This window comes from Gopherus evgoodei, chromosome 4 (assembly GCF_007399415.2).
Source record: "Gopherus evgoodei ecotype Sinaloan lineage chromosome 4, rGopEvg1_v1.p, whole genome shotgun sequence".
Lineage (NCBI taxonomy): Eukaryota > Metazoa > Chordata > Testudines > Testudinidae > Gopherus > Gopherus evgoodei.
The window spans coordinates 64,534,416-64,559,445 of record NC_044325.1 but is presented as its reverse complement, the minus strand read 5'-3'; the positions used below and the strand labels follow the sequence as shown (position 1 = coordinate 64,559,445).

The following is a 25,030-nucleotide window of genomic DNA, read 5'->3' as shown; positions in this document are numbered from 1 at the left end:
GCCCCGCGCCGCCCCGCCCTCCGGGGCGGGGCCTCCACAGACACTGGCGGAGGGGGCGGGGCCTGGCCCGGGTGCACGTGCGTGTGTGGGGCTGCTGGGACGCGGTGTCCCCCGTGGGACCGGGATGTCTCTGTCACCGGTGCGCCGCGCCTGCTGCCACGACCCCTCGGCGCCCTGGGTCGCCCGTGCGCTGCAGCTCGTGGTTACCGGGTGACTGCGGCCGACAGGGAGTGCGGAGAAACATGTTCTCCGTTTTCCAGCGCGGGCTGATGTCTCAGAGCATCTGGCAGCGCTCTGAGCGCAGACACGTTCACTGCCGCCCCGGAGAGTCAGACCAATTGCCTCCGTGTCGGGGTGGGGCTTTCATACAGTAACTGGGGAGAAAAACATTTAAAACGCGGGAAAATGTGACTCTGAAATCTCCAAATTGCAGAGGAGGGGCGACTACAAAGGTGTGTCTGTAATACACAAAACTAATTTGAACTAAGGCTTGAAATTTACTAGATAGCAAAGTAAGCACCGACACGCTGGGCAAAGCCCCATTGACGTCAGTAGGGCTCCTTAGAGGTGCAAAAGTCAGTAGTATAAAAGAGCTTGTTTCAGGATTAGGGCTCAAGGGTTCGATCCTGCTTCCACTGAAATATTAAAGTCAGCGATCTAACTCCGACGGACTTCACTGGTGCAGGATCAGGCTCAAAACGAGGACAAAATGTATCCTGTTGTTTTTATATTATAACTGAATGGGTTCAATCATGAGAGCGGACTTGCAGCACGCTTTATAAAATCACCTTTTAACAAATAAAGCTATAAAGCATTGCAGCTTCATGACCACACAAACATCAAAACAGTCAGCTAGCTATACGTATGAGAGTACAACCTGAAGTTTTTATTTAGGTTGTACTTGGTAAAATTTCCCATTGAGCTCAGAGAGATTTGACTTAGCGAATTACTCAGATATATGATAGGTACCATATAAGAAATATTATAGAATTCAAGATTTGCCCCTGAAGAATAGACTATAACCTTCTTTTCTAAAAGCACAGATTACATACTTCGTCCCGGATTCTGCATGAGGCTTTGCGCAGGCACAAGATCCACTTGTATGGAGCTCATTGTCTCTGTAGTTGTCGAGACATTTTCTTAGCTGTACATAGCTTTAGATAAGGACTAACGGTTGTAATTAATAATCATTACTTTTGTAGTCAAGACAAAAATATTCAATAAATGATAGTTAAGATTGTAAATCAGTATATATTAAAATACCATTGCTATTGGAAAGCCATGAACATTAAGGTAATGTTTAAAACCCCAAACAACAAATGTTGAGATGTATCAATTATATAGTTAAGGTACTCTAAACAGCCTTAACTCTGACCTTCCCTAACACCACAGAGTATCGTCGTTACTCTGGATACTTTCAATGAACAGTAGTATAAATTAGCCTGTACTGTACTAAGTATCACACCCCTAACTAGTTAACAGTTCTTATAATGAAAAAAATCCTTAAAGCTGTTCATTGCATACAGAAAAAAACTCTTTTAATGTTCCAGTAAAACTACATGTAAACATTAAATACTTTGCACTTACAAATTTCATTAAAAAAAATTCAGCTGAGGATCTCAAAACACTTTACAAGCATTAGTGATTTAACCTTAACAACCTCTTTGTGACGTATGGAAACCTGACGCACACAGGTGACTTGCTCAATGTTTATCACACATGGAGATAGTGATACAGTTGGGACTAAAAACCAGGAATCCTGATCCCAAGCCCTTGCTCCAACCAGTAGGTGATGCTGCCTCCTGGCAGAGGGATCTGTATCCTGGAGGGGGACACACACGGGAACCCAGCAGCAGACAACATGAAGGCTGAGCGGGGAATGCGGTGGGCATAACTGTGAGCACTGAGATTCTAAGTGCCTCGCTCCCACATGAAGCTAGACCTACACAGCCTTGCAACGCCTCAGGGTTTGCGGAACCTTTGCGACGCGGCCAGGGTTCCCCTACCGGGGGCTGAATGCGGCGGACCTGGTCGTCAGAGTCCGAGCGGCCTGCAGTGAGGGGGAAGTGTGCAGTCCCTGCTGTCAGGTGAGGCGGGGGGAGCGTGGCTGTCCTATGGCGGGCTCCCTCGGGAGCAGCGGGTGGCCAGGCCACTCCCGGGGAGGGGGACTGGTCTGTGGGGAGGAAGTTCCTGACTCTGGCATCGGCCCGTCTCGCCTCAGCAGCGACCAGCACCTCCAGCCTGGTGTTCCCCAATGAGCTGGTCTGGGGAGGCCGGCCGGGCGCTCACCCTCGCAGATGTGTCTTGCTGCTGCAGCTGGGCGCCTTGGGACAGTCCTCGTGTCGTGACACGATGCTGCCGAGCTAGCCCTAGAGTAGCGTCTAGGGCCGCTGCAATCATAGGCGGGCGCCGCACATTTCACTAGGGTGTGCACCCAGGGAATTGTATTTGTAAAGGCGAACATTTATTGAATACTCAGTCATAAAGGACGTTATTTTTATTTATATTTATTATTATTATTACTGCATAATACAACAATCCATACTTTAAAACTAAAAGAGCATATTATGTGATTAAATTAAAATGCAAATCTACTTTCTTTTTTTGAGACATTAGGGTGTGCCTGGGCATGCCTGGCACACCCTGTATGCACGCCTATGGCTGTAATCGTGCCTGGAAGGGTTGACCCCTCAAAAGGTAAATGTCTGAAATTGTAATAGCCAGTACATGTGGCCATGAACATTAGAGATGTGAAATAGAGGGAAAAGTGTGTGTGGGGAGAGTAGCAGTTTAAAAAGACTACAGAGAACACCCTTTCTTCTCCTAAAGGGAAGATTGTCATACTTTTTGGGGGGGGTGAGAGGGGGAGGCTTTAAAAGCATCTTTGGGGATTTCTTTTTCAGATGCAATCTGCCATCTTAAGTCCTCCAGCCAATTTAACTCTTCCTGACATTTCTATGGTGCTTGCCTAAATGTGATCTGTTAGGCATGCAAGGTAAGTGAGCGATGCTTAATGACAGGCAGAATGAGGGAAGGTACGGTATGACGGCTTAGACTTTCTGCATATTTGCGTCTGAAAGGTAATAACAATGCAAGATGAAAGGACCATAGCAGTCCATATGGCATTATGGTTAAGCTGCTGTGCTTTTCCCTATGGACTGAGCTCACTTAAAATGCTACAGCTGCGCTGCTGTAGTGCCTCAGTGTAGACACTGCCTATGCCAATGGGAGAGATGCTCCAAATCCACCTCCCCAAGAGGCAATAGCTAGGGCCATGTCTACACTAGAGAACTTACAGCAGCACAGCTGTAAGATCTCTTGTGTAGCTGCTCTATGCTGGTGGGAAAGAGCTCTCCTATCAACATAATTACTCCACCCCCAATGAGAAGCAGTAGCTATATCAGTAGGAGAAGCTCTCTTGCCAACATAGTGCTATCCACACCAGTGCTTATGTCAGTGTAACTTACATTGCTCAGAGGTCTGACAAAACATGAGTGGCATAAGTTATGCCAATATAAGTGGTAGTGTAGATATAGCCTAGGTCAACAGAAGAATTATTCCTTCAACCTAGTGCTTTCTACACAGCGGGTTAGGTGGGTATAGCTACATTTCTCAGGGATGTGGATTTTCACACCCTAAAAGATGTAGCTATACTAATGTAAAATTCTGTATAGACCAGGGCTATGCCTCTTACTGACTCCGTCACTTTCCCCCCAGGGAAGAATATTGTGCAGCTGAATTCAGGGCTTTTCAGTTTTTCCATGTCTGGCATTTGGTACTGTTGGAGACAAGACAGAACAGGGCTTTTCAAACTTCATTGCGCCGCAACCCCCTTCTGACAACTAAAATTATTACATGACCCCTGGAGCGGGGAACTGAAGCCTGAGCACCACCACCCTGAGTGGGAGAGATGGGCTGAAGCCAAAGCCCAGGTTCCACTGCCCCAGGTGGGGAGACCAAAGCTGAAGCCCAAGGGCTTCAGCCCCGAGAGGGGCCTCTGGCCCCAGGCCCCAGCAAGTCTAAGCCAGCTCTGGCAATGCCATTAAAATGGAGTCACAACCCACACTTTGAGAACTGCTGAGATAGAAGATGAGATGGACCATTGCTGTCCTGTATGGAGGTCCTGTTTTTTCCCCCACATTAAATGCCAGATTGCTTCAGTTACTGAAATGGCCAACACTGGATGATATTGTCAGACAAAGATCACAAGAGATGTTGGACTGAATCTGGTCTTTCGTAACCTTTGTTCCATGTCTTCTTTAGATGAGAGTTCCTTCAGCACTGTCTTTTAACTAGTGCCTAAATAAGGAATATAAAGCAGGGGCTGAGCTATTGCATTATAAAGTCTACCTTTGTCAAGTGACCTTCTCCTGTCCTGTGACAGAATTCAACACACTGTGGTATCTGGGTACCACGGAACTTAGAGTCTGAGTCCCAGTCTTCATGTTAATAGCTAGGCTGTGAATATTTCTATGGAGTTACATATCTGCAATTCTCCTTTCACTTCCTGTCAGGTTATGGGGCACATATGTAGTGATTGTTCCCAGACATGTAGTTATCTTGAAATTGTGTTCAGATTTGTTAATTAGAATTCAGGAGTCCTCTAACAGTTATGGTAGGGTATTTAGGAGCTATTTATACAAAGAGATGAAATGGGTATTTTTTGAATAACGTGACTTTTTTATTTTTTGCTTTCTTCAGTTTTCTCTTTTGCTTAGAGTATTCCCTGCGTACTAAGTTCCATCTAGTTACAGAAACTTTGCAACTTTAAAAAATATTATATAAGAAATTCTGTGGTTAGGTTATCAGACTTGAGCATCTTTCAGTCTGTGAGTTTCTAGTGGAATGCCTTTGATATGAACTCTAAAATAAATACAGTAATGAATTGGAAAATTAATAGTCATTGAGCTGGATAATAAGATGCAGAAGCCCCCCCCCCCCAAAAAGCGAGGAGGAAATTCCTTCTAAATTACTAGGTTTCATGCAATCTGTACTTAGTTGTCCTAAAAACACTGTTAACTATGCAATGATTCCATAACTGGTTTGGGTCAAAATTGTTCACAAAATTCTCTTCACACAATGCTTTAAAGCAGGGGTTCTCAGACTGGGAGTTGGGACCCATCAGGGGGTCATGAGGTTATTACATAGGGGGTCGTGAGCTGTCAGCCTCCACCCCAATTCCCGCTTCGCCTCCAGCATTTATAATGGTGTTAAATATAAAAACGTGTTTTTAATTTATAAGAGCGGGGGGTTGCACTCAGAAGCTTGCTGTGTGAAAGGGGTCACCAGTACAAAAGTTTGAGAACCGCTGCTTTAAAGGTACACCATCAACTTTTAAAATTATATATCTCTTTGTAAAAGTTGTATCTATTGTTCTTACAAGTAGCACCTGAATTTACTGTAATGGAAAGAGACTCAGAAAACATTTTTCAGTTGATTTCCTTTATGCATTTGACAGTACTTTGTTTAAGTCAGTCAGTTTCTCCTGTTTGTGGGTGTCTTTCACACAACAAGGGCAGACAAAAAGTGTTTACAAATTAGGAAAATGTCACTGTAAATTCACAGGAGGACTCAGCAGGTGTAGTACCTGAAAGTACTTTTAACTCATTTATTTTTTAAATTGACTGGATTTCAAGTTGGTGACCCTTTTAAATTAAAGTTGCAAGAATGCCTCAAGTGTAGCTTCTCTAATTGTTTCTTCTCATTACAGGTGGAGGCAAGCAACATTAACCAAAATAGGATATATCTATTTATTTATTTTTTTGAAGAATTTGTTTCAAACCTGATAGTTATCTTCCTCAGGGAATTCTGATTATTCTTCAACCTTGTTTATCATTATGGCTCTATCTTTTAAACTGCTGGACGGTGTCTTTCTTTCTAGTAGGTGCCATAGGCAAAATGCCTTGCATCCTTTGCTTGGACCTCTCCTCACTGATTGCATCTCAAAATTGTACAGTAGCTATAGGAGACCAGGGACAGCCCCTGATAACACTCCACCTTGGAAGATGAATTTCAGCTTTGAGAAGGGAGTGGATGGAATTAAGAAACATTTTGGCCTCCTAAAAAAGGAGTTGGTGGATCACTGGAAAGGGCCTGAGGGCTATCGTTTAGATGAGTACTTGTTGGCACAGACTAGAGTGGTCTGGGAGTTTCGCAGCCAGAAAGATTTAGATGAGTGGGTGGTTTCTTCTGATGCCGAGATCGGAGGGAAAAGTGAAGCCTACCTAAAACTGGGTAAGAATAATCAGACTGCTCTGCTGTATGGGACCCTCAATACTGAAGCACCTCGAGATGGGGAGACAGGATACAGTGGATATTGTGCAATGAGATCCAAACCGCCAAAGGTGAGTATAACTTAGTGACTTGAGTTATTAACATTCAGTATTGAATCAGTCAGCATTTCTCTGCAGTCAGGACTGCAGCAGTAGAGACGTGGGTGGCGATTCTCTCTCTAGAAGAATACCTTTTTGTGTCATGTTTGTTTTTTCCTCATTTAAATTAAATTCTTCTGGATGCAAGAAAATAGAAATGGGCTGAAGTTACATACTATGCATCTCAATCTTATTGCACAAAATTAACTTCACTCCACGCACAACTGGAGAAAACTCTACCCCTTGGGTGTTTATTCTTCTGAATATGAATAACTGATGTATTTACTTGGCATGGTGCAGGGAGCTTACAGATGAAAAGACGGTTACTCACCTTTGTAACTGTTGTTCTTCGAGATGTGTTGCTCATATCCATTCCAGTTAGGTGTACGCGCCGCGCGTGCACATTCGTCGGAAAACTTTTACCCTAGCAACTCAGTGGGCCGGCAGGTCGCCCCCTAGAGTGGCGCCACCATGGCGCTCCATATATACTCCTGCCGGCCCACCCGCTCCTCAGTTCCTTCTTGCCGGCTACTCCGACAGTGGGGAAGGAGGGCGGGTGCGGAATGGATATGAGCAACACATCTCGAAGAACAACAGTTACAAAGGTGAGTAACCGTCTTTTCTTCTTCGAGTGATTGCTCATATCCATTCCAGTTAGGTGAATCCCAAGCCTTACAAAGGCGGTGGGGTCGGAGTGAAATGTGGCAGAATAAAACTGCCGAGCCAGAGGCTACAGCCTCTCTTGACTGCTGAACCAGGGCATACTGCGAAGCAAAGGTAAGGACCGAGGACCAATGGAGCTTCGCGACAGGTCTCGTGGGTAGAAACACGAGTCAGCAAGGCGGCAGATGAAGCCTGAGCCCTGGTAGAATGCACGGTGATGTGGCTTGGGGAACTATGAGCCAAATCATAACAAGTGGGGATGTCCGCCATCACCCAAGATGAGATCCTCTGAGAGGAAAACAAGCAAGCCCTCCCTTTGGCCCGCTACCGGGGCAGAGCTGGGGCGCCTTAGGCAATGATTCTGTCAGCACAATATAATGCGAGCACTCCACAGATGCCCAAGGAGTGCAACGGTTATGCCCATTGCGTTGAGCTGTGGGTAACATGAAAGGCCAAAACACCTTAGGGAGGAAAGCCGGGTGCGGTCACAACTGCACCTTGTCTTTGTGGAACCTTCGTAAGAGCTCCGATCTCAGAGACCCGTCTGGCCAAGACTAGGTTGAGGCCCCAGGGCGGGGCTGGGCGGCGCACCCGAGGGTGCAAGCGCTCCAAGCCCTTGAGGGACCTCGAACCCATAGAGCGTGGGACACTGAACGTCCATCTTAGCCTGCTGGAAGGTAGGGACGGCTGCTGAGAGTATCCTCAGCGATGATACCGCCAGATCCTGCCGCTGAAGGCCAGAGGCAGGCCAAATAGAGGGGATCGAGACCTCAGCAGGAGCAAGATCGAGCGTACTGCAGCTGTAAAGGAAACGCTTCCACCTGGCTCAGTACGTTGACCAGGTGGAAGGCTGCCTGTCACCCCACTCAGGTACGCAGGAGCCACCGTGAGGCGAAGAGGCTGCAGGTCCGAGTGACGAAGCCTGTCATTGCCCTGAGTGATGAGGTCTGGGCTGACAGGCCGAGCAACGTGGTATGTCAGTGCTGCCTGGACCACTCTGGAGTGATCATGATGACGCACGCTCCGCCCCTGCGGAATTTGAGCAGGACGTAACGAACCAGTGGGAACAGCGGGAAGGCATAATGCAGTTGGCCGTTCCACGGTATCAGGAATGCGTCCAAGATCGATTCCGAGGAGAGACCTTGGAAGGAGCAGAACACCTGGCATTTCCTGCACTCGCGGTGAGCGAACAGGTCTGTGTGAGGAACCATTTCCACTTCCGGAAAGCGGGACGCCTCACATGGGGCAGAGTGATGACTCGTAAGACAGGAAAGACCTGCTGAGTCAAAGAGATAAGACGTTCCGAACGCCTGGGAGAAAGGACGTCGCCAGCTCCATCGAGCGGCCATGCAAAAGACCCGGAAATGGATGGCCTCCTGACAAAAAAGGGGGGAGGACTATGTCCCCCCTGAATGCTTATGAAGCACCTGGCCATTGTGTTGGCTGTAAACACCGAGATACAACGGCCTCGCAGCTGCCGCTGGAACCCCTGGCATGCCAGGCGGACTACTCTGATTTTTGGGGCATTAATGAGGAATGCCAGCTCCCTAGAAGACCGAAGGCCTTAAGCTCGGAGGTGACCATGAGCACTCGAGCAGAGAGATGATGCGTCCGCCGTCAGGGGCAGTGAGGGCTGGGGCGGATGAAACCGCATCCTGTCCACACCAAGGAGGGAGTTTGGTTACAAACTTGCGGGCAACCATGGACCCAGGAGACTGAGACAAGAACGAGCTGAGGTCGTTGGGAAAGCCTTCAGACCTCAGATGATTGATGCCATCGCCTAAAACCGCAGTTGCGATAAGCAGGCTCCGGCTAGGTAGGAGACCAAGATAGCCCCTAGGAAGCCCAACCTCTGCGTGGGAACCAGAGTGGATTGCTCTATAGTAATCATCAGGCCTTGATCTGTGAATAAGACCGTGACGATGCCCACGGCTGAGTGGGTTGTGCGTCAGAGTCTCCTCGGATAAGCGAATCGTCCCAAAACGGAAAAACGCATATCCGACATAGCTACGGTAGGCGGCGACTATGGCCGTAAACCGGGAGTATTCACCACTGGCTATAAAGCGGAGGCATCTCCCGTGCGGAGGGAAGATGGCATTGCGAAAGAACGCGTCCTTCCTATCCAGGGCGGCATAGTAGCCCCCAGGAGGCAAGGATGGAATAATGGTTCCCAGGGATACCATGCAGAACTTCAACCTTATCCCAAACCGGTTGAGTCCATGCAGGACCAGGGAGGTCTGAGACCTGTGTTCGAGTGGGGAACTAGGGCATAACGGGAGTAAAACCCCTAGCCCCTTTCGTCCGCTGAAGGGGGACAGGGCTGGAGCAATTTAAAGGTGGTACCTATGCTCCATCGTGCGCAGGACCCAGCGATCTAAAAGTAACTGGGGCCATGCCAGGAGAAAGCGGGATCAGGATCCCGCCCTGCGACTGGTACACCGCCCTCCGGCGAACCTTGGAAGGTCCGTCTTTGGTCCCAGTGGTAATTGCGAGGGACCTCGACTTTGGCTTTTTAGGGGGCCTGACGTTTGTCTGCGACCACCTTGGCCTTGCCGTTTTCCAGAGTTCTGCCTCTGGCTAGGCACAGAGTATGGCGGCTGGGGCCATAAAGGCCTGCGTTTGGTCGCAAGCGTATACACGCTGAGACGCATTAGGACCCTATTGTCCAGCAGGCTTCGCAGTCTGGGGCTGTCTCTGCCGCGAAGATGCCTTTACCAACAAAGGGTAAATTCTTTCCCCCGTCCTCCAAGACGGCAGCGAACTCTAGGTGGGAGGTTCGAGGGAGAAACTCCTCCACCCAGGTGCTATAATTATCGCAGCTAAGCAAGGCTTGTTGCTTTGCTACCCAGAGGCGCAGGGCCCCTGCAGAGTACACCTTGCATTCGCCAAGGCTCTTTCTGCTTCGGGGCTGGCGCCCGCTGGCCATGATATCAGGATCGTGGTCTTGAGCATAAAATCTGCGCATATGGGATGACACGGATGCGTGTCCGGATGGCCATGGAGGTACTAAAAGAAGGCACGGGCCGAGTCTCTGACTCACTCGGACCTTGCCGAACTCGGCACCGGGGACCGGCATCGGGAGGCGTATCGGTACCTGGAACGAGATCCAGACCCGCAACCAGAACGGTGTCGGGAGGTCGACCGAGATCTCGAGGCTCGGAGAAGAGCTACAGGAGCCAAGGTACCTGCCCCGGTGCCAGATGTCGGAACGGTGCCGATAGCGGGTCGGCGAACGGGATACCGACCGGTGCAGCGAGTGTGACCAGTACCGAGGAAAACAGTACCGGGACTGCCAGTGGTGTCCGGCGTGCCGACAGGACTTGGAGTGTCTGCGGGACCGTGATCATGGACGGTGCCGCTCTGCTGTACTGACAGGGGACAGTCCCTTGAAGAGACTGTATTACCCGTACCGGCGGTGCCCGGGTCAGGCAGCACTGACTCTGTCATGGCACTGAGAGCCCTCGCCGTTGGTAACATCTCCGGCGTGCAGGGAACAGCAGGCTCAACCACAGTGCGTACTGGGGAGCTGTCAGGCACCGGATTCGACGGCCCTCGTGGGGCCGGGATCCACGGTACCGAGGTCGTCAGAGCTTCGGTAGGTGCCGGTGCCGGGCGAACCGAGTTAGATAAGCTGTCTGGCTGCGGTGCCGTCAGCACTGAAGCAGCGGGAGTAATACGCTCAACCACGGCGCGTGCCGGGGAGCCGTCGGGCACCGGATTCGATAGCCCTTGTGGGACTGGAATCGACGGTGCCGATAGAAGCAGCCGGAACAGGAGCTCAACCACGGCGCGTGTCTGGGAGCCGTCAGGCACCGGATTCTACGGCCCTTGCGGGACCGGGATCGACGGTGCCGACGTCATCGGTGCCGCAGCAGGTGTCGGTGCCGGGCGATCCGACTTAGACTAGCTCTCTGACCGCGGTGCCGTTGGCACGGAAGCAGCCGGAGCATTAGCTCGACCACGGCGCGTGCCGGGGAGCCGTCAGGCACCGGATACTACGGCCCTTGCGGGACCGGGATCGACGGTGCCGACGTCATCGGTGCCGCAGCAGGTGTCGGTGCCGGGCGATCCGACGTAGACGAGCCCTCTGGCTGCGGTGCCGCTGGCACGGAAGCAGCAGGAGCAATACGCTCAACCACGGCGCGTGCCGGGGAGCCGTCAGGCACCGGATTCTACGGCCCGTGTGGGACCGGGATCGACGGTGCCGACGCCATCGGTGCCGCAGCAGGTGTCGGTGCCGGGCGATCCGACGTAGACGAGCCCTCTGGCTGCGGTGCCGCTGGCACGGAAGCAGCAGGAGCAATACGCTCAACCACGGCGCGTGCCGGGGAGCCGCCAGGCACCGGATTCTACGGCCCTTGTGGGACCGGGATCGACGGTGACGACGTCATCGGTGCCGTAGCAGGTGTCGGCGCCGGGCGATCCGACTAGACGAGCTCTCTGGCTGCGGTGCCGCTGGCACGGAAGCAGCAGGAGCAATACGCTCAACCACGGCGCGTGCCGGGGAGCCGTCAGGCACCGGATCCTACGGCCCTTATGGGACCGGGATCGACGGTGACGACGTCATCGGTGTCGTAGCAGGTGTCAGCGCCGGGCGATCCGAGTAGACGAGCTCTCTGGCTGCGGTGCCGCTGGCACGGAAGCAGCAGGAGCAATACGCTCAACCACGGCGCGTGCCGGGGAGCCGTCAGGCACCGGATTCTACGGCCCTCGTGGGACCGGGATCGACGGTGCCGACGTCGTCGGTGCCGGGCGAGCCATCTTAGACGAGCTGTCTAGCTGTGGTGCAGCTGGCACAGAAGCAGCAGGAGCAGTAAGCTCTACCACGGCGCGAGCCGGGGAGCTGCCAGGCAGCGGATTCCCTGGTCCTGGGGGACTGGAATCGACGGAGCCGAAGTCATCGGTGCCTCTGCAGGTGACGGTGCCGGATAACGCAACTGAGGCGAGCTCTCTGGCTGCGATGCAGGTGGCACGGAAGTAGCGGGAGCAGGGGGCTCAACCACGGCGCGTGCCGGGGAGCCGCCAGGCACCAGCAGGAATCGTAGACTCTCTCGACCTCGGAAGAAGGGAGCGGTGCCGAGTCGACATCGGTGCCGGCGACGGTCGGTGCCGAAAGCCTTGGTGGTACCGGCGGGGTCCGGTGCCGAGGAGGCGCTTCTGCCCGCCGCTTGAACATCGCTCCGCGCCCAAGGTGGAGGGGCAAGTGAAAGTCCCGCACCTTTTTGTTCTCGGCTTAAAAGCCTTGCAAATGGGGCACTTATCTGTCAAGTGTGATTCCCTGAGGCACTGCAAACAGGAGTCATGTAGATCTCTCTTCGGCCGCGGCTTCTGGCAAGCCGGGCCCCTTTTTAAAACCCGGTGAGCCATGCATGGCTCCGGCACTGGGCTCATGGAAGGGGCTACTTCCTGAACCCCGCTAACTAAACTAACCATGTTAGCAAAGAAAACACGTATAACCATACAAATATATATATAAAAGTGTTATAACTGCATAATTAAATACGAGAAAACGAGTAGCTAGGGAAGTGGAGGTCAGCTAAGCCGCGCTCCACTGTTCCAACGACCGACACGGGCGGTAAGAAGGAACTGAGGAGCGGGTGGGCCGGCAGGAGTATATATGGAGCGCCATGGTGGCGCCACTCTAGGGGGCGACCTGCCGGCCCACTGAGTTGCTAGGGTAAAAGTTTTCCAACGAATGTGCACGCGCGGCGCGTACACCTAACTGGAATGGATATGAGCAATCACTCGAAGAAGAACTTTTATTAGTTCACACATTTCACAGTCTGTCCATTGAATAAAAAATGCAAAACTCATACTATTGCTTTCTATTGGTGTTAACTAATAAGGTTTCTTGAATTTAAATTTATAACCACTTAATGTGTCAATCTGGCCAAAACAAAGGCAGCCTTTTCCCTAAACTCAGAAGCTCCTGAGACTTTCACAGGAAAATCTGTTGCCCTGTTTTACAGCTGTACAATTGCTTGTCATACCAGCCAGAATAAAGTGGTCTTTTACTTGTTGCAAATGTATCAGAGCATCTGAGGGAATGAGACATTGCTGCATCAATCCAGTCAGTGATGTAATCGCTGCCCTGGTCTGTGAGTGGACTCAATGAAACCTTAGCTCAGGGCTAGATCTTCGTTTTCAGGAAAGGAAAAAAAAAAAGTCATTTGTTTCAGTATAAAGTGGGTTTCCTACTACACCTTGATAACTGAGTAAGAGACAACCTTGTGTATGGTCTCTTCACAAACCAAAGATATCCTGCCACAAGTTCTGTATCCAGAATTGGTTTGTTTTAAATGACTGGTTTAGTGTCTAATCTGGAGTTAGTGTGTGTATACATATACAGCCAAATTGTCTAGGCCTTAACTCTCAGGATATGCATCCAAACTCAATTTTAGATCAGAGAACTTCCTATTTTAGTGGAGTCAGGAGCGAAACAATCTATATTGGAATATGCCTCTTTAAAGATCTGCACTTGGGTTCTGTAGTGTGTCAGAATATGCAAGGGACAAATCTTTTTCTGCCAAGAGACTGAACCTAGTTCTAAATTGAACAAAAACCAAAAAAGGTGTGAAGTTGATATGGTTTACTGTTGTCTTTTCCTACGCTCAGTGAGGAACTATTGCCCTTCCTATTTTACATTTACAAAAAAAGGTGGACGAACACCCAGTCAGAAAGTAAAGTTTAGAGTCAAATGTATAAATAACACTGCTTTTGTAAAGCAGAATAAAGAGGGTACACAGTTAAATCACTTTCTTAGGACTAGGGCCCTGGGGGATAGAAAATATGTACAGGTCAGTCAAATGCCATGATGACAGAAGCAATATAAGAACTAGAATAGGTAAAAATGGACCAAATTAAGTGTACGGGTGAACACTTAAGAACTCATTCAAAGGGAGACAGCAAAGTCCAAAGAACAGAACACAAGATTTTCAGACATGGATATATTCCCGCATCTGCCACTTATCTGCTGTCTGAAGTTGGGCTTGTTGTTTAACCCCTCAGCTCCTCAGTTGTAAGAGTTACCCTCCTTTCCAAAGCAGTTTGAGGGTAATTAATGAGGCATAAGGGCAAGGTATCATTTTTAAACTAAGGAAGATGCATACCACAGCATTGGCACAAGCATAAAAAGAACAGCCCCAGCCTTCAGGCTAGAGTTAATATGTTGTCCATGTTACCTGAAAAACTAGTAAGCAGGAAGAAAATTGCTCCTAAGTAACCATGGAGTATACCTCAAAACTGAGGGAAATTTAACATGTTTCTTTGGTACTGTTGTAAGCCCTGAGTGTGCAACTGTTCAGCAGAGGGAGGCTCTGTTTCCCCAGAGCCTCATTAGTCTCAGTGGGGCTTCCTGTAGGTGCTTGGGTCTGCCTGTGTGGAACCAGTTGCAAGATCAAGGCCCTATCTTATAAAATAAAGGCGATGAGATAGGGAAGGTGTGCAAGATTGAGGAATTGGACATTTATATGGATAACAAGCTTGTTGGCATTAACACATTTTGGAAAGGATGGTAGTTATATAAAAGCTAGTTTCAGGGCTTAAGCCAATTTTTATTAGGGATAAGAATGTGACTTTCATAGGGGGCAGATTGTCCCACATCTGCCATCTGTGAGGTTTCTTGCACCTTCCTCTGAAGCATGCTGAGCTAGATGGAGCATTGGTCTGATGTGCTATGGCATTGCATTTTATGTGTGGAAGTAAAAACAGATGGTAGGTCTTCTACCTTTTGAGAGGGTAATCTGATGCTGGGAATGAAGTCTCATTTGTTGTTGTGATTGAAGAAACAGCAAGTATGAGCTTCTAGAGCAGTGGTCCCCAACTTTTTTGTGTGGTGGGCACCGGATGATTAGCTGCAGAGGAACATGGTAACCAGACAAGCAGCCACTGAAATGCCACCAAGAAGCGGCATCAAGAGATGTCGCCACTGAAAATCAGTGGCATTTTGGCAGCGGTGCTTCTTGACGACGCTTCTTGGCGGCATTTTGGCAGCAACGCTTCCTGGTGTTGTCACTTCTCGGCGGCATTTTGGCAGCTGCTTGTCCGGCGGCCAGTAGGCGGGCACATAGATGCCCCGCCGTTGAGGACCCCTGTTTTAGAGCATGCAATCCTATTTGAGACCTCTAACACATTACTGAAATTTTGTGTGACTGATAGTGTAGTGAAAGCTACTCACTCTTGCTTTCCTTATCCTCTAGTTTCCAGTAGGTCACAATAAATAGTTTGGATAAGGAGTGTCCAGAAAGGGAAACCTGATCAAAGTAGTAGTTACCTGTGATCTTCGTAGTAGTACTTCTCATTGAAATACTGAGCTGCAGTAACATGCTTTGTTTATACCTTCTAGGGAGCATTTGAAACTAAGAAGTATTATGATTGGTCAAACTTTAATAGTCTGTATTTACGCATTCGTGGTGATGGTCGACCCTGGATGATAAACATCTATACAAACCCATACTTCTCCCATCAAAAGGATGACCTGTACAATTACTTCATGTTCACCCGAGGGGGTCCATACTGGCAGGAAATTAAGGTAAATTTGAATAGTTCCTGGGGACTGAGGAAGATGAATTCTCTTCAGTACTGTATTGCTTTAAAGATTGCTGCATTTATGCATACTTAGTTCTTTGGCTTATCAATACTGACAGAAGTTCCCCAAACAGCTATTCTCTGTTTCTATTGAGAAAACAGCTAGCTTATATAATTTTGTCTAGTCCCATGGTCAGATCACGGAGTTCCAAAGAGCAACCAGCAACAGTCACCACAGAATTATATAGGGCTGGAGTGGACTTCAGAGGGAAACAAAGAATAAGTTTGATCTGGTCCATCTTCTGCGTATTAATTCGATGTATAGGATTGGTACTATTGAAAGAGCCAGACAGAGCATAAAATGGGTTATTAAGCTTTATGGGGAAAGTACTTCTCCTAGTATTGTATGTGTACATGTAAAACTAAAGTCCATATTTCTTATGGTCAGATTCCATTCTCCAAGTTCTTTCTCTCAAGTCGGGGGAGGATCCAGGATGATCAGCACCCACTCTGGTTAGATAAGGTAAGTTGTTTCTGCACCTTCCGCTACTGAAATTCTCATTAAATGATAGTAACTGTATAAGGGAAGACCATTTAAAACTCTTCAAGGTATCTAGAGTTACCTTAATTTGAAATTGCAGTATTTTTCTCCACACATTATATTTGGTTTCTCACCTTTCCTCTTAATTTTCCAAATTTAATTAAAATCTCTTATCAAAACAAATTTGAAGAGATGTAGTTACTGAGAACCAGTTGACAATTTGAGGTTTTCAGAGAGTCCCGAAAGAAACTACTGATGAGAGGAGGCGAAGTCCCACACTTAGACAAAAAACTGTCAAAGAAAAGTAGATTTAAATGGTCAATTATGGCAAGAAAGTGGGATCTACTAGAAGAAATTAAATATGTATTAGCAACATCAAAAGGGTGAGAAGTGAGGTGATCATTTGTAGCTAACAATTCTTTAGGATAGTCAAGGCAGAAGAAACCAAAAATTAGATGAATGGGTAACACTGTTGCATATGAAATTCACTGTTGGCAAATGCAAGGTAAAAAACATTGGAAGCAATGGGCTATTTGTGCATCTTACTGGATTCTATGTTAACTAACTCAGGAGAATACAGGTCATAACTGAGGACTGGTCAACGTGCAGTTTCTGTCAACAGCAAACAAAACAAAGTTAAGAGAAGAAAAGTCATTTTATGTAGTACTCATTACATAAATCAAGCTATGTATTCACCTGGAATACTGGGTTCAATTTAAGTACCCAGTTAAAAATATATAGTAGGGGGTTCAGAGAGGAGTGATGAAAGTGATTAACAGCATGAAACCACTTCAGTAGTAAGAATGGAGAAACTGGAACTGTAGAAGAGACATAGTAAAGATTATACAAAATAGCAATTGATAGAGTAGGTAAATCAGATACAAGAACAAGGGGAATTCAATGAAATTAAAGCTTAAATGCAAACCTAATAGAATACACAACATTACCCCATCAGACTCATTACCACAAGATATATAATTGAGATTACAAGCTTAAGGTTTAAAAAAGGAGTATACCTTTTGTATAGTTAATGAGAACATCCAAAGTTACGTTAGTGAAGATTAAAAATAAAACCTAAAATGTTGTAAGAAGCCTCACATTTCAGGGCATTAGCCACCCACTGTTTGTGGGCCAGGAAGAAACTATCAGAATAATGTAAGCTATAATTGGCTACTATAAAATTTCATGTACTTTCCTTGGTCTGATTGGGTATGGGAATTTTTGTATGTAATACCTGACATTCCCTCCTTACACACCCCCGACTCCCCCCAATGGCCTCCATCCTTTCACCAGTTTTCTTTGTGAAAATCTTTAGTAGTCTACTTAAGTCTGAAATCCTAAATTACATGGAAAGTCATTATGTCACATGGGAAGTTTGCCATGGATAAAATAAGTCTGCATTTTTAGCAGTATACTTAAAGGCAGAAACAGAAATTTGCAGTATTGAAGAATTTTCCAGGTTAAAAATTCCAGGGCTTTTCCAGGCTCAATAAGACACTCCTTTTTCCATACAGCTCAACATCATTCAAAGACTTAATTGTTTAGAAAATACACAAGGGCACATAATATCACTTTTAATCACTTTCTGTAGTATTAATCCAAAGAGTTTCAGGAGTTAATTTTGCTGTCGCAGTGTTGCACATTTGGATAGATTCCTGTTGTAACATGACTATGCCTGTGTGGTCAATGCACTGTATGGAGAACACGGAAAAGTTTCCTAGGTTTTACTACCTTTAATCTCACCATTACTTGAAACAGTATCCAAATGAATAACCAATTTCTTTTATCAGATTAGTACTGTTGGATTCACATTGGGAGACAAAGCAGATGGCCCTTTCCAGCTGGAGATAGACTTTATTGGATTGCTGAATGACAGAGCTCACACAGAAGAATTCGCCTATGAAAAATATGAAAGAAATCCCAAGGTCTAGGTGGACCTGCAGTCCTGTGGAACATACTTCAGTAGCTCATTTTATTAAATATTTATACAACACCATGTTAAACCTGAGTTTCTTCATGCATGGTGGGAGAGGGAGTTTATGTAAATATTAGAGTAACTGCATGAAGTGAGTGGGATGGACTCCATAATAAACTGAGCAGACTTGCAGCTTAAGAACATATAGTATTAACGGTTTCTTGTGGCTTCCACCAGCCTGTTGCAGAACTCCACTTTGAAAACAGACCATGTGAGATTATTGCTCTGTTGCTGGGGAGATAGTTTCAAAGAGAATCAGGGTCCAGTAGTGCAAAGTTACGTTAGAAGCTGCTGTCTGGATCTATTGTCCAGGCACATGCCTATTTGTTAGATGCAGTTTTTATCCCAAAACTGACAAGGCACAATTCATAAGATAATAGGGGCTTGTAATGCTATAAGATTTCCTGGTTTGTATTTTATCTCACCTTTAGAATTAGAATAACCTTCCCTGTTTAATACTCTCAACTGGCAGGGACTATAAGCAGGTACACTTCTAACGTGTTCCAAATATCAAAATAGTGTTCAAAAAGTGCTCAACTTAAAGTCTAGAGTTACAACAGTTCAGAAGGTGTACCTGCTTATAGTCCCTGCCAGTTGTTGAGAGTATTAAACAGGGAAGGTTATTCTAATTCTAAAGTCTCTAACGTAACTTTGCACTACTGGACCCTGAGTCTCTTAGAAACTATCTCCCCAACAACAGGGCAATAATCTCACATGGTCTGTTTTCACAGTGGAGTTCTGCAACAGGCTGGTGGAAGCCACAAGAAACCGTTAATACTATTGCAGAGAAAACCATAGTTCTTTTCACAGCCAGGGGACTAACAGATGTTAGGACTGTTCCACAAATTGTGGACCAACTTCCCCAGGGCCCACAGAGGAGTAGACATGAGGGTGGACAGGAGTCCAATCTCAGATTTTGATTTTTTAGATGGAAACCTAACTGTCATGGTTACAAAGCAAATCTTCAAAACATGAACCGTGTAATGAATGGAGAGAACCTGGGGGGGGGGGGAAGCTTTGAGGTGTCAGCTGCCACATTTCAGGTTTTCAAAATGCATAGAGTTGTTTTAGGACAAAGAGTGCTGGGTTTCAGTTCTTCTGTAATCCTGAGGAAAGGTTTATATTTAATAAAAGGATTTCAATCAAAATAGTGTTCAAAAAGTGCTCAACTTAAAGTCTAGAGTTACAACAGTTCAGAAGATGTACCTGCTTATAGTCCCTGCCAGTTGAGAGATATTTTCGTATTTAAGTGTCTTTCTCCCATTTGTGTCAGACTCAGACAGTAAACTGATAGAACCATACACAATATTGTCAAAAACAAAGTAAAAGATATTCTGTAACATTATCCCTCTGTCCCTGCTAAACACTATCAGTAAGTGTTTCAAAATTCTAATTTAGGACATCTCAACAAGTGGACTGTGTCAGTAAAAGTGATTAGGTGGACCAGGAAGCCTGGCAAATGGTAATACGTTCCTTTTCTTTAGTGGAAGAGAGGATATGACCGGTATGTATGAGCACATCTGGCAGTTGATTATAGTTAAACTTTGAGTGTCTGCCTATCTTACCCACACTTATTAAGTCATCATCAACAGCATTAAATACAAAAACAAAATTTATTTTCCCCAATTAAACAGTATAAAATTTTATATAAAAAGCTTTTCTATTTCTGAATCTAATGTTTCAGCAAATATCACGGGAAAGGTTAAGCCTAAACACAAAAGTGAACCTACTACTTTGTAAATATTTGCTCAGAAGTCCAAAGAGCTGTAATGAAATAACTGCAGTGCCTCCTCCCCACACCTTTCCCTGCGCTTCCAGTCTATTCCATGATGTTTAATGATAAAAATCAAGGTAATTTTCTTTACAGATTACCTTTGGGAAATTGCTGATGTTGCTGCTACAGGTTTTCTAAATCTACTCTAAGTATATCATACTTTGAAAGAACTTGGTTTACTAATAGAGTACCTTGTAAATGCTTCAGGCTAGACAACTGTTCTATTATGCCAAATTTTATCCTGTAATAAATGTGGAGAAGGACAAAAAACTAATGAATTGCTCTTCACATATCCAGTTAGCAACCTACCAAGGTTTGTGTTAACTTATTTTTTTCCTATCTCATTCTAAAAGGGTACCATTATTTAGGGCTTTTACTTCTCCAGAAAGCCCTTATAATATGGTTTTCCCTCTCCTAGAGATTGCCGTTTACTTCACAAAGGACTTAAATATAGGAAACCACTAACTGCTGCTACACATACCCTACTTAGTCAGCGAAGTCTCAGTGTCTTAAATTCCTTGATAATGGAACATATTTTGAAGTTATTTCCATCTAGAGAAATATGCCCAGCTGATAAGTGACTCAGTGTGAATAAGCTTCATGATTGTCCCTTTAACATTTCCTCTTTTCCCCCCTCCCTTAGTATCTCAACAATCTAATAGTTTTATGGAATCTGCTGACTTAGAAGGAAGCTTTTGTTCAAAATTTACAACCAAGAAAGTCCAGCCAATCTAAAATCTAACTGGATGAATGGCTCCAAGTAATTTGAGATACTCTGGGCCCTACTTAAAACATACAAGATTTAAAGTTTCGATATTTTATCCAACTTGTAAAATCACTAACAATGTTAAGCTCAACAGCACTAAGAAAGCCTGCCCTATATGGCTAGTAACATCCAGTCAACTCAGGTGACCTGACTCATCCTTTAATGCACACATATAAACAAATATTTACAAAGGTAGGAAAGATTTTTCCTGAGAACAGTATTTACAGTCAGTCATTAAGAAGTTACTTAATTCCTCAAGCCATGGATAGTCCTCTGCGGGTTCCAAGCAGCTGAGCCTTTTTCTGCTTTCTCTCCAGCAAATGCTTCTCACGCCTCCCTTCTCTGAAAGTGAAAAGAAAACAAATCACACAAAATTGGAGCAAATGAGCAATTAGTTATCTCTATGACTATGCAACTATATGCATAAGCAATTAGAAGGAATCCTTTAGGTTAGGTAGAGGCTCCCAGATTCGCTTAGTCAACATGTTGCACAGGCCATCTGCTCCATTTTTTACTCATTAGATTCCATTTAGAAATGTATGGCAGGAAGGAACCTCAAGGAGTCATCTAGTTCAACCCCCTCCACGGAGGAAGGACCAAGTAAACAGAGGCCATCGCTGACAGGTGTTTGTCTAACCTATTTTTAAAAATCTGACTCTTATGAACTCGTTTGCAGAAGCACAACCCATAAAGCATACTGGTCCCACCATACAAGGCTATATCTTGAGCTGATCAACTACCTGTTAAAATCAAGGTGGGGCCTAGCATGCTGGGACCTGTACTTTCCAGCAGTCAAATTTAGCCCAGGTAGAGGGGAGCTCTGAGCTATACTTTGGCCATCCCGATGCTAAACATTTTGATAGAGAAAAATGTCTCTAACGTAATAGAATGGTTCAGGGCAGAGCATTTATTTAAAGGTGTTGGCTTGTCATATATTTAAATCTTAGTGTTCTCCTACAGAATTCTAGTGTTAAAATGGCACCTAACACACTCTTGTACTGACCTGGTCTGGAGACGTGGCTGTTTGTAATCTTTTGTGTGTGAAGAGACACTGCTATTCATAGATTTATTCAGGACAGTGTTTTCTTTTGAGTCACCCCAAGGTTTCAGTCTTCCTACATTGTAAGAAGCAAAAAATTAAATAAATAAATATAAATAAATAAAAACAGACCAGCTAGTTATTAAAATTTAGTAATTATGTGTATTTATGTTGTTAATACTGACATTCTCATCCTCAACTCTACAAATAACATAAGTTGCCTGACTGCATCTAAGACCAAACACAAACACCCCGGTCAATTACATCAATCTGGATACTAGCTGACTATTTGGGGAGAGGGCTTTCTGCTGGGAGTGGCAAAAGCGTCCCCTCAGAACCCTGCCTGTGGGGCAGCATAATGGAGCCCTCTCTGCTATCGTGGAAGGCAGGGATCTGCCACCATGGTCTTTGGCTGACCAAATCCTTCCTGTTCTTTAATCTACTGTGCCCTGTTTTAGGGAGAAAGGAAGTGGCCTGGTCCAAGAGAAGAGCAGCCTCAGCTCTCTGCCATCTGAGTAGAAAGCTCTGAGTGGGTCTGTCTTGACAACACAGCAGCGGACTCTAGGGTCAGCAGAAAAAACTAACCGTACTAACCTTTCATAACTGTTGTTGTTCAAGATGTGTTGCTCATGTAATAGAATCACAGAATATCAGGGTTGGAAGAGACTGCAGGAGATCATCTAGTCCAACCTCCTGCTCAAAGCAGGATCAATTCCCAACTAAATCATCCCAGCCAGGGCTTTGTCAAGCCTGACCTTAAAAACCTCTAAGGAAGGAGATTCCACCACCTCCCTAGGTAACCATTCCAGTGCTTCACCACCTGCCTAGTGAAAAAGGTTTTCCTTATATCCAACCTAAACCTCCCACACTGCAACTTGAGACCATTACTCCTTGTTCTGTCATCTGGTACTACTGAGAACAGTCTAGATCCATCCTCTTTGGAACCCCCTTTCAAGTAGTTGAAATCCGCTATCAAATCCCCCCTCATTCTTTTCTTCTGCAGACTAAACAATCCCAGTTCCCTCAGCCTCTCCTCATAAGTCATGTGCTCTAGCCCTCTAATCAATTTTGTTGCCCTCCGCTGGACTCTTTCCTTTTTTTCCACATCCTTCTTGTAGCGTGGTGCCCAAAAGTGGACACTGAGGCCTCACCAATGTCCAATAGAGGGGAATGATCACATCCCTCAATCTGCTGGCAGTGCCCCTACTTACACAGCCCAAAATGCCATTAGCATTCTTAGCAACAAGGACATACTGTTGACTCATATCCAGCTTCTCATCCACTGTACCCCCTAGGTCCTTTTCTGCAGAACTGCTTCCGAGCCATTTGGTCCCTAGTCTGTAGCAGTGCATGGGATTCTTCCATCCTAAGTTCAGGACTCTGCACTTGTCCTTGTTGAACCTCATTGGGTTTCTTTTGGCCCCATCCTCTAATTTGTCTAGGTCCCTCTGTATCCTAGCCCTACCCTCCAGTGTATCTACCACTCCTCCCAGTTTAGTGTAATCTGCAAATTTACTGAGCATGCAGTCCACGCTATCCTCCAGATCATTAATGAAGATTTTGAACAAAACTGACCCCAGGACCGACCCTTGGGGTACTCCGCTTGATACCAGCTGCTAACTAGACATGGAGCCATTAATCACTACCCGTTGAGCCAGACGATCTAGCCAGCTTTCTATCCAATTTATAGTCCATTCATCCAGCCTATACTTCTTTAATTTTCCAGCAAGAATACTGTGGGAGGCTGTATTAAAAGCTTTGCTAAAGTCAAGGACTAACATGTCCACTGCTTTCCCCTCATCCAGAGCCAGTTATCTCAGAATAGAAGGCAATTAGGTATGACTTTCCCTTGGTGAATTCATGCTGACTGTTCCGGATCTCTCCACTGTAAGTGCTTCAGAATTGATTCCTTGACGACCTGTTCCATGATTTTTCCAGGGACTGAGGTGAGGCTGACTGGCTTGTAGTTCCCCGTGTAGTGTCCATTCCATTGTAGGTGGGTGCGCTCACAACATGCACCGGTGCTGAAAGTTTTTCCCTCCGTGGTATTCATAGGGGACCAGCTCTGGTTTCCTCTGGAGTGGCCCACGTATTTGCCAGTATAAGGGGCACCGCTGGCTTCTCCCTCCCTCAATTCCTTCTTGCTGGAACTCAGAGAGGGGAAGGAGGGTGGGTCATGGAATGTACATGAGCAACACATCTTGAAGAACAGTTACTAACCTTTTGGTTTCTTCGAGTGATTGCTCATGTCCATTCCATTATAGGTGACTCCCAAACAGTACCTCTGGAGGTGGGCAGGAGTTCATGGTTGTGTCAGTTGCAACACAGCTCTGCCAAATCTAGCATCATCTCTGGCCTGCTGGGTAATGGCGTAACGTGTGGTGAACACGTGTACCAAAGACCAGCTCGCAGCTCTGCAGATGTCCTGGACAGGGAGATGCACCAGGAAGGCAGCTGAAGACGCCTGAGCTCTAATAGAGTGAGCCTTCACTATCGGTGAAGACACAACCTGTGCCAACTTGTAACGTGCCGATGCAGGTGGTAATCCAGTTTGAAATTCTCCGAGTGTACACCGGAAGGCCCTTCATCCTGTCAGTGATCGCAGTAAAGAGATGAGTCGATCTGTGGAAGGCCTTGGTGCACTCCAAATAGAAAGCCAGGGCATACCTGAAATCTAGAGTGTGCAGGCATCATTCCTCACTGATCATGTGAGGCTTTGAACAGAACACTGGGAGGAAGATATCCCAATTGACACGGACGTGCGACACCACCTCCAGCAGGAAGGCTGGATGGGGTCGCACCTGAACCTTGTCCTTGTAGAATATTGTATACGGGGGCTCTGAAGTGAGGGCTTTAATCTCTGAGACTCAATGTGCTGAAGTAATGCCTACAAGGAATGCAACCTTCCACAACAGGTAGAGAGGAAACAAGAAGCCGTAAGCTCAAAGGGTGGACCAATGAGCCTGTAGAGGACCAGGTTACGGTTCCATTGGGAACTGAGCCCCAGATTGGCAGAAAGAGTCTTTCAAGAAGCTGATTGTCATCTCATGTGAGAATACAGATCTACCCTGGATGTGAGTTTAGGGGGAGGGATAGCTCAGTGGTTTGAGCATTGGCCTGCTAAACCCAGGTTTCCAACTTCAATCCTTGAATGGGCCATTTAGGGATCTGGGGCAAAAATCTGTTTTGGGAGTAGTCTGACTCTGAGCAGGGGGTTGGACTAGATGACCTCCTGAGGTCCCTTCCAACCCTGATATTCTATGATTCTAAGGCCAATATGGCTGCCAGGTGACCTTGATCGAGGAAAAGACAAAGCCCTGGTGGTTCAAGTGAAGTAGGTAATCCAGGATGGACTGCAGAGCCGACTGGGTCAGG

At 46.4% G+C, this 25,030-nt stretch overlaps 2 protein-coding genes across 6 annotated transcripts in view; one reads left to right on the top strand and one right to left on the bottom strand.

The window, feature by feature from the left end:
• Positions 1-1,936: 1,936 nt before the first annotated feature.
• On the top strand, positions 1,937-19,078 carry NDUFAF1 (NADH:ubiquinone oxidoreductase complex assembly factor 1). 5 transcript variants are annotated; one of them, XM_030559514.1, is made up of 7 exons: positions 1,937-2,087; positions 2,617-2,697; positions 2,904-2,995; positions 5,711-6,344; positions 15,379-15,564; positions 16,009-16,083; positions 17,892-19,078. In XM_030559514.1, the coding sequence occupies exons 4-7, from the start codon at positions 5,838-5,840 to the stop codon at positions 18,030-18,032; spliced, it is 909 nt and encodes a 302-aa protein (XP_030415374.1). In that variant the 5' UTR covers positions 1,937-2,087; positions 2,617-2,697; positions 2,904-2,995; positions 5,711-5,837; the 3' UTR covers positions 18,033-19,078. The 5 variants fall into 5 exon arrangements, with proteins under 5 accessions (XP_030415374.1, XP_030415375.1, XP_030415376.1 ...); XM_030559515.1 differs by having other exon boundaries at positions 2,610-2,697; XM_030559516.1 differs by lacking the exon at positions 2,617-2,697.
• A 103-nt stretch (positions 19,079-19,181) lies between these two features.
• The window catches only part of NUSAP1 (nucleolar and spindle associated protein 1), a 91,709-nt gene continuing 85,860 nt past the window's right edge, over positions 19,182-25,030 (bottom strand). The window contains exons 11-12 of the mRNA XM_030559512.1: positions 21,620-21,731; positions 19,182-20,958 (exon numbers count right to left, since the gene is read on the bottom strand). Coding sequence (XP_030415372.1) covers positions 20,871-20,958; positions 21,620-21,731 — 200 coding nt within the window. The 3' untranslated portion in view covers positions 19,182-20,870. The remainder of the gene's footprint in view (positions 20,959-21,619; positions 21,732-25,030) is intronic.

Bases quoted from the DNA above. Each gene is read 5' to 3' on its own strand.
- NDUFAF1 (XM_030559518.1), top strand. From the start codon at position 5,838: ATGGCTCTATCTTTTAAACTGCTGGACGGTGTCTTTCTTTCTAGTAGG. The intron at 15,565-16,008 runs GTAAATTTGAAT...TCTTATGGTCAG, and splicing joins CATACTGGCAGGAAATTAAG to ATTCCATTCTCCAAGTTCTT. The intron at 16,084-17,891 runs GTAAGTTGTTTC...TTCTTTTATCAG, and splicing joins ACCCACTCTGGTTAGATAAG to ATTAGTACTGTTGGATTCAC.